Source organism: Plasmopara halstedii, assembly GCF_900000015.1.
Source record: "Plasmopara halstedii genome assembly, contig: Scaffold_1343, whole genome shotgun sequence".
Taxonomy (NCBI): domain Eukaryota; phylum Oomycota; class Peronosporomycetes; order Peronosporales; family Peronosporaceae; genus Plasmopara; species Plasmopara halstedii.
Window position 1 is genome coordinate 777354 of NW_020188258.1, and position 8104 is coordinate 785457.

The following is an 8104-nucleotide window of genomic DNA, read 5'->3' on the forward strand; positions in this document are numbered from 1 at the left end:
GGAAGAGTGGGAGCTGATGGCTCCAAGCACGCGCAGAAATCCCATTAATTTTTTAATCAAATTTGATGTGAAATGACCTGACCCTTCAATCTATCTCGTAAGTTTCGTGAAAATCTGTTGTGAGTTGGACGAGTCGAACCCTACTCGGGTATGATTGCGATGTATTGCCGTTCGAACTCTGTACGCCAGATTTTTCGCTTCATCGTGTCGCTCAATTGCCAAATAAATTTGACTGTTTGTGAAAAGGTCCCAATATCGCAAAAATGGTATTATACGATTGTACTTTAAGAAATAGAATCTTGTGGTAATTTATCACTTTGGCGGTAATGAAGACCCAACACCAAAGTTAACATATTGTCTTTTTGATACGCACGATTGCAGCACACTCTGTTATCTGCTGATACGTCGAGCTTCACAATGCATCATGATCGTATTATAATTTTTTATATAGAACGAATTGATGCGAGGAAATATTAATCCGAAAAATCTCGTTGCAGTTCCAACAGACGGTTTTCTGCAAAGCCATCCATGTACACCATGCGGTGTACCATCTCAATCGTCGTGGTTGAAGAATTAGCATCAAATGTATGCACTTTTACATTAAAGAAGTAATTTCTATACGTCATGCATTCTAACAAGCTGTTTCGGTGTCGTGCCGTCCTCTACGTTAGGCGCCCGCCCCAAAAGTGCACTTTCAGTAAAGTGATTATTAATACCTAGTCCTGCTGCAATATTCGTCACCAAGATAATCAGAAAAACCTTGTCATCTACAAATTGTGTATATATCAATTAGGTAAATCGATTCCAATTTCAGCAACATCTTTTCAGATCGCCAAATGTTCTATGTCCTCATCATCGAATTAATCAGAATATCGGCCGATACACGTAGCGGCGGCCACGAGTTTTCAAAACAATCACCGCAGCAAGGGTAGCGCAGACACAACCCGATACAAAAAACACGGTAGCGAGCATTGCAGACGACATTGCATTGCCTTTAGACTGGACTCTAGGGAAGTCCATGTAAAAGGCATCGAGCACATTATCCTCGCGATTCGTTATGTCCTCGGACGTGTCCTTGATTGGATAATCTTTCGCGGATTTCTCGAACGGAACAATACCGAAAATAGAGCCGCCATAAATTGGTCTCTCCTCCCACACCAGCTCTTCATCGATGACGTCTGGCTCCATGAATGCACAATCGGCCTCAATGCCTAAATTGTTCTTGCCACGCACAATTTTGAAGAATCCATTCATACCCCAGTACGTTCCCCAAGAATTTCGGACGTGCCAGTACTTTACACCATCCTGTTCGCCCCAGCCAACAACTTCAACATCGTGGTCGAGATCCAGAAACCCGGTCTTATCATCGATAATGCCAGCTTTGTACTCGTAAGTAAACTCGGGATTGCAGGCAATGCCACATGTGATGGGACCGCCCTTCATGATTTCCTTCATCATAGCAAGCTCCCCCGACAAATGGCCGTAGTTCTTAGCACGGTAACGCACCATCTTGGTCACAGGGAAGCAGTGAGGCACTTTTCTACTATCAGGTGTGTACATACAACTACGTAACACTTCAAAAGTTAGAATGATGTCAAGGGATACATAGATTTGAGCAAAAGTAGGCATACTTCATGCAATATCCATGAGGAGGGCACGTGCCGTTGGTCGCGTGGAACTTGGTGTGGTCCGTTGCATTATATGGCAAACACGACTCGTCTGGTAGTCCATAGCGGTGCATAAACTCGTACACATCTGCAGCTTCTCCACCATCGCAACCATCAGATAATCCATGGCCAGGTGCACAATTCAAAAAGCTCTGGCGACCAAGCATCACGTCTGCACCGGTGAAGTTAAGACGCTTATTCGCGATCTTGATACGATCTTGGGCACTTGACATAGCACCATGAGCAAAGCATGAGCCACAGTATTGCGGAATGTGCTGATTCCAACTTGGAACGCAAAAACCGCGTTCACACCAATCCAAGTGCTTTGGAAGCTGTTCGAGCTCATGCTCCTCGTCAAGTGACATGACTGGTAGTGTATGTAGCTTTGGATGCAGGTGTTCGCGTCCTTTCATGGTACGTTTGCACCGACATCCCTCTTCCTGAGCGTCAATTATATTCAGCAGCAGGGTCGAAAGCGCTAAAGCCAGAGCCGCCGCCGTAGTCAAAGATCCAACAAACCCACGCCCCATCTCCTTAATCTGCGCAAATTAACAAATGAAAAGTCTTCGTGGCTCTGTAGAAAAATGGAAAGATATATAGGCTGTTCACAAGATTTTCAGCAAGTACATTTTCGTCAGCAGTCGCTGAGCGTTTTATGAGAGTCATGGATCAAGAATAGACAGCACATTTAAGCCCATTGTGAGCATATTCGCTTCGGTTGCTATGAATGTCGCGGAGAGCAAAAGCTATCACATGCGTATTGACAGCATTCGAAAAGAATTATCAGATGTCGACGAACAATTACAAGCCACGCAGGACGACATTACAAAGGTGGTGAATACAGCAGAAGAGTTCACCACTGAAGCCCGTGCGCTTGCTTGTCGACGCGAAGAATTGGAGAAAGATGAAGCCGCACTTGTGCAGTCTGAGGCTCTTGCGGTGCGAAATAAAGTATTGGCCGAGAAGAAGTTGATGGAAGTGGGTGGCTACGAGTGTATCGTGCGAATATTACGCAAGGCGTTGCAGAAAGCTAAGTTAGAGCTAATGGATACTCAAGGTGGGGTACACCTGCATCATGCCATATGACTATTTACCGCATGGATTTATGTTCTAATTAGATGAAACCAAAGAAATCATTCGCGAAGAGTTGATGCTTCGATCGCAGATTGATAGCATGACACAGAGCTTGGCCACTGCACGGCAGAGTGTCGCGCAGCTGCAGAAAGATTGTGCCGTCGCTGCCGAAAGTAAGCGCGACACGGACGATAAACTACGGCAGTTATCTCAGTTTCTTAATCAGGCACTTAATTCTCCACCGAGCAACTTGCGTCCATCATCCCCAACATTTTCTGAACCTTAAGTAACGAGCTACACTTGCACTGCCAGGCGGTAATGATATAGTATATAACACTTATCATCAAGCGCAAACATTCTGTAATCTTCCTAGCAAAATTTTTTTTGCATTTACGTCTTATAAGGTAAAATACTACTCTCACAATCCTATAATCTAAGTTTGAAATTCTGAGGTTTTCCAGAATACTCCCCATCGTTACCTTGTTCTTTACCATTACTTAATACTGCTACTTTTTAACCTATAGATCTTTCCTTCGTCGGCAGCCATCACATTGACAACAACCTGTCGAACGCGCCTCTCCGTTATTGCTGCTTTGTATCATGGACAAGTATAAACGTGTTGAGAAATCTCGCCGCGAGGAACAGACGATGGAGGTGGATCCTAACGAGATCCGCATTACGCAACAAGGAAAAGTTCGCAGTTACATCTCTTACGCCAACGGGCTCTTCGCCGTAAGTGATTAGTGATACTGTTTAATGCATTAGTAAATGTGTCTTATTCATATCTGATTTTAGGAGAAAAATGAGCGTCGAGTGGTTCTGAAGGCCATGGGCAATGCAATTAGTAAAGCTGTGACAGTGGCGGAAATTTTAAAGCATCGCGTGGCTAATCTACACCAAGTGACTCGCATCTCATCTATCGAGACAGTTGACGTTTATGAGCCACTGGAGGAGGGATTAGATCGCATTGAGACTACGCGGCACATCCCTGGTATTTCAATTCAGCTCTCGTTGGACCAATTGGAGCAAAATGATCCGGGATATCAAAGCCCCATTCCGCTGGACCAGGTGACGGCGGGTTTCCCAACTTACCATGAAGGACGCGAGTATAGAAAGTCACGGGGTCATAGCAGGCGCTCGGGACGCAATGGGATAGATGCTGCTGCAAATGCTCAGAAAACTATTGAAGAGACGGATGAAGTAGAAGCTGGCCAGCAGACACCTGGTGAAGATGAAGCATCAAGTACAAATGCACCTACAGCCCGTGGAAAGCGCGGTAAAGGACGGGGTCGAGGACGCAACGGCAAATCACATGGGCGAACATCTGTTGAGGTGAATGACAATAATCCTAAAAATGCAGTCGAGCAGCAAGTAGAAAGCGAAGCTGCAAATGCGGCAACCAATCGAAAGGTCAAACGTGGAAGAAAAGGTCGAAAGACGATAGTTAATGGAATTGAAGAAAAAGAGACAGAAATTGATGAATTGACTGAGAAAAACGTTTCGGTGGGCAAAGGACGACATCATGGTCGTGGACGTGGTCGGGGACGTGATCGTGGAGGTCGTGGAAAGAGCAATGGACGCGATAATAATGCCGCATCTTCGACGTCTGCTGATAAGGAAGACGATCAAGTTACTGAGGCGTGAGGCGTACAATTTCTTGAAAGTTCTTTTATCGAAAATTTGTGGAGCTACATCTGGTAGCAAAATCTAAGGAGAACACAAAATAATTGCGATCAATTATCGTAAATTAACATTTGAAATTCCATTTGCAGGCATTTTTGCTCGATAACGAATGAATCTGACAGTAATGCACATCAAACGTCTTAACATCTGGCTTGTCATGGTATTTTTACCAATTGCTGACAAGATTGAAAAAAATACGGATAACGCGAGTTTTTGATACGCTCCTTCATAGCATTGATCTCAACGTGCCATTATATCTACTGATGCTGCTGTCGAGGTCCTCGACCACCACCACTGCCTCCTCCACGACGAGGTCGGAAGCCTCCGCGTCCACTTTGGTTGTCTCCACGTCGGCTGCCACTGGTGCTAAAACCAATTCGTCCTCCTACACGGCGACCGTCAGCTCCGGTTCGACGATTGCCCCATTCGTCCTTGCTGGTTCCCGAGCGAAGGTCCATCATTCGCTCATTGTTCTCGACAATCTGCAAAAGCTTGTCCGAATACTGCACTGCCATCGTTTGTAACGTCGAGTGTTCTGTTTTGTACAGGACAATAGCTTGTGAGGTCTGATCCCAGGCACCCTGGAGCTCCTCGTTGATCATCATCTTGGAAACGACATTGTGGACGGTCTTGTCATCAAGCTCGAACATCTCCATGAGTCGGGCAAGGCTCACCGAGTCATATTCAGATCCAAACGCCAGCAGGTAAGTCCGTAAAGCCTCAATTTGAATCTTGTGCTGAACCATTGATTTGACTTGTTGAGGTACATTAAGACCTGGGAATAATTCCCACACGGGTAAATTAACCAAGAGGTCGGCACTTTTTCGCCAAGAGCCCTGAGCCAAAAGTTTTGCAGCGGCAACAACATGGTCACGCGGGTTTTCAGGAGGGCCCTCAAACACGAGACGCTCATGGAACTCAAGCAACTTTCGAAAGGCTTTGGACACCATGCGCTTGCGATCCGACAGACGTGCGTTAACCATATTTGGCACCTCAAGCAACATTGCGCTCACGAGGTGGCATGTCTCGAGCAAATCAAGATTAATGTGCATGTGATATGGCACCTGGCGACGACGCTCGAGACGCTCCTGCTCCAGATCACGTTCACCATACCGAAATGACTGTAGACCCTGGGCCAGAAGCTCCTTGGTGCGCGACCCGGTACATATCTCTGACAAACACGCATGCGCTTCCCAAATGAGGCCGCATCTGAATGCGCACAGACCAAGCTGCGCCATCATACGGTTGAAAAGAATCTGCGTGGGAATATCGGCGTCGGTGATGTTGTCCTGAATGTGCGACATCAAAAGTAGGTCGCGGGCCTCGTGGAAACGGTCATGCAGCGCATGGTGGTAGATGCGGCACAACATAGCACGGGTCTTGGCACGAATATCACCATGCTGAAACACAAAACGACAAATGTCGCGCAGATGCTTCTCTGAGTCGATGACAGAAACATTCACGGTAGGCTGGCCCATAATTGACGCGGGATGAGAGGCCGTGACATCAAATTTCTTGGTCTTTACAGCGCTGACGCTCGTGCAAGCAGGGTGAAGGAACTTCGGGTCACCATACTCGGCACGCTTAGCTTGGGCTTCGTACAGTGCAGCAGCAATAGAGTCGTGCTTGTAGTAAATAAGTTCGGCACGAATTAAGGCCATGGTAGCTGCGCGCTGAGGGTCATTCTTCTGTGTGTACAATGTTTGCACACGCTCTGCAACATCAAATAGTAGGCTTTCGTCATACAAACGAGCGACGTATTCGGTAGTATGGGGGTCCGTTTGCTGAAGCGCTTTTGTATACTCCTCGGACAGGCGCTCCACAAAAGTAACAAGATCGCCTGATACCTTAATCGTTCCTTTTTTGCCGGCCTGGGGTAACGAATCAACAAAATGTAGATCCTCTTCAGCTTCTTCAGCTGCGGCAGCTGCAATTTGTGCCGCTGTCACCTTTTCGCGGCCAGCACGCACAATGTCAGCCTGGTCTTCGGACGAAAGTGGGGCTAATGAAAAGTCGGGGTTCTTTTCTAGGAGAGTCAAGATCGTGCACACGTTCGTTTGCACCTGTTTCCAGTGCCGCGCTGACATGACGCGATCAATTTTGGACGATGTGTCGAATACAGACGTTCCCACCAAATACATGGTTGCGACGATTTGACGAGCAGGACCGAGACGGCGCGCATAGTTGGCAAGTTTCCGAAGGAGATTAAGCTGCTCCGACAAATCCATGCCTTTCTTACCGCGCATTGCAATCACCTCCTTCACCCGACGGTCAAACTGACTAGGACTGAGTTTCAACTCCTCTTCGACAACAACCTTCTTGGTGTCATCCTCCGAACCACGACGAGTCTCACGCTGCTTAACAATTTTAGGACCCTTGACCTTCTTGGCTTTGGTTACCACAGGCGTCTGCTTGAGCCAACGCGCACGGCCCTTAGGCATGTTGTCATCGTCCTCTGATGACGACGAAGACGAAGAAGAATTGCTTGGCCACGAATCGTCCGAATCGTCTGAGTCCTCATCCGATTCAGACTTGTCGTCGTCGCTACTTTCGTCCTCCGACGCGGAGGCTTCGCCGCTATTTTGAGTCGAAGAAGAAGATGCATCTGACTCAGACTCGTCTGATGACGACTCGGACGAGGAGCTATCTGAATCATTATTGCTTGAGTCAACAGGGTTGTCACGAAAGTCGTCAATTTGTTTGCGTATGGGTTCCAACTGTTTTTTAAGCTTGCCTTTCATACGAATAAGCGCCTTACTATTTTCCTTACTCATCTTCTTTTGCTCAGCTTTGTTCTTGACCTTCTCCATTAAAAAATCCTCCAGTGCCATCATCGTACGAAGATAAAAGATCGGCAGTGTAGTCATAGACTTTTTGGCACGCTCGAGCTGCTTAGTCAACTCGTCAAACTCCGACTGAATTTGACTCCAATCGTTAATTTTCATGTGATTTTTGATGCCAGTGCAATTGCGCTCAATACTCTCAAGTGCCTTGTCCTTGGCACTTTTGACCACCCGTACCTCTTCGTCCGAGTCCGAGTCAGACTGCACGGCCCAACGTGACGCTGCGCGCGCAGCTTGTTGCTGCGATGTTTCTACGTCTGAAACATCTGATACGTCACTCTCTTCTTCTTCGGAAGAGCTGCCTGCCCAGAACCTGCTCGCCATGTTTGCTGAGAGAAACACAAGATCTACGTAATGAAGACCTCCACCAATGATTAAGGCGAGCAAACCGGTAGGATACCGCTGGCAGTATATCTGAAAAATTTGAGTGATAAAGGGGAATAATGCAACGTACTTTTACCCAAAATAGCTACATTTTAGCCCAAGTTGTTGATACTGAACCCGTAGTGTCACTTCTTGTTATGACTTAGGCTGAAACACCACCTCATAAACGCGTTTCCTGAGTTTCTTAAACCTTTTGTTTAGTATTCAATAGCAGTTTGTGGTGAAGACTGCTGATGCAGAAAATTTTGTACCGAGCTCGTTGCCACGAAGCATTTCTTTTTTTAATATGACTGCAGTATCTAACGGATTTTTACGAATAGCCCAAGCTTTGGGCTGATTAGCCACCCACACATAGTTCACAATGGATATAGCGCGATTTCCTTTCTTCTCCTTCTAAATCACGAGCGGTGGAAGCTTCCGGCCACTTGCAGTCACAGCTAACACTACCGTGAT

The 8104-nt window shown here is 46.7% G+C and overlaps 4 protein-coding genes across 4 annotated transcripts; 2 read left to right on the forward strand and 2 right to left on the reverse strand.

The window, feature by feature from the left end:
• Positions 1-864: 864 nt before the first annotated feature.
• PHALS_01180 (cathepsin cysteine protease family) lies at positions 865-2197 on the reverse strand (the record flags this gene model as incomplete). The annotated part of the gene is made up of 2 exons (XM_024730995.1): positions 865-1564; positions 1632-2197. 2 exons carry the CDS (start codon positions 2195-2197, stop codon positions 865-867), a joined length of 1266 nt encoding a protein of 421 aa, XP_024581217.1.
• A 193-nt stretch (positions 2198-2390) lies between these two features.
• On the forward strand, positions 2391-3027 carry PHALS_01181 (aspartyl protease family; the record flags this gene model as incomplete). Its single annotated transcript, XM_024730996.1, has 2 exons — positions 2391-2724; positions 2786-3027. The coding sequence occupies 2 exons, from the start codon at positions 2391-2393 to the stop codon at positions 3025-3027; spliced, it is 576 nt and encodes a 191-aa protein (XP_024581218.1).
• A 314-nt stretch (positions 3028-3341) lies between these two features.
• Positions 3342-4385, forward strand: PHALS_01182 (aspartyl protease family; the record flags this gene model as incomplete). The annotated part of the gene is made up of 3 exons (XM_024730997.1): positions 3342-3473; positions 3537-4244; positions 4311-4385. 3 exons carry the CDS (start codon positions 3342-3344, stop codon positions 4383-4385), a joined length of 915 nt encoding a protein of 304 aa, XP_024581219.1.
• Positions 4386-4681: 296 nt separating this feature from the next.
• Positions 4682-7591, reverse strand: PHALS_01183 (eukaryotic translation initiation factor 3 subunit c-like; the record flags this gene model as incomplete). Its single annotated transcript, XM_024730998.1, has 1 exon — positions 4682-7591. The coding sequence occupies one exon, from the start codon at positions 7589-7591 to the stop codon at positions 4682-4684; it is 2910 nt and encodes a 969-aa protein (XP_024581220.1).
• Between the last annotated feature and the right edge of the window lie 513 nt (positions 7592-8104).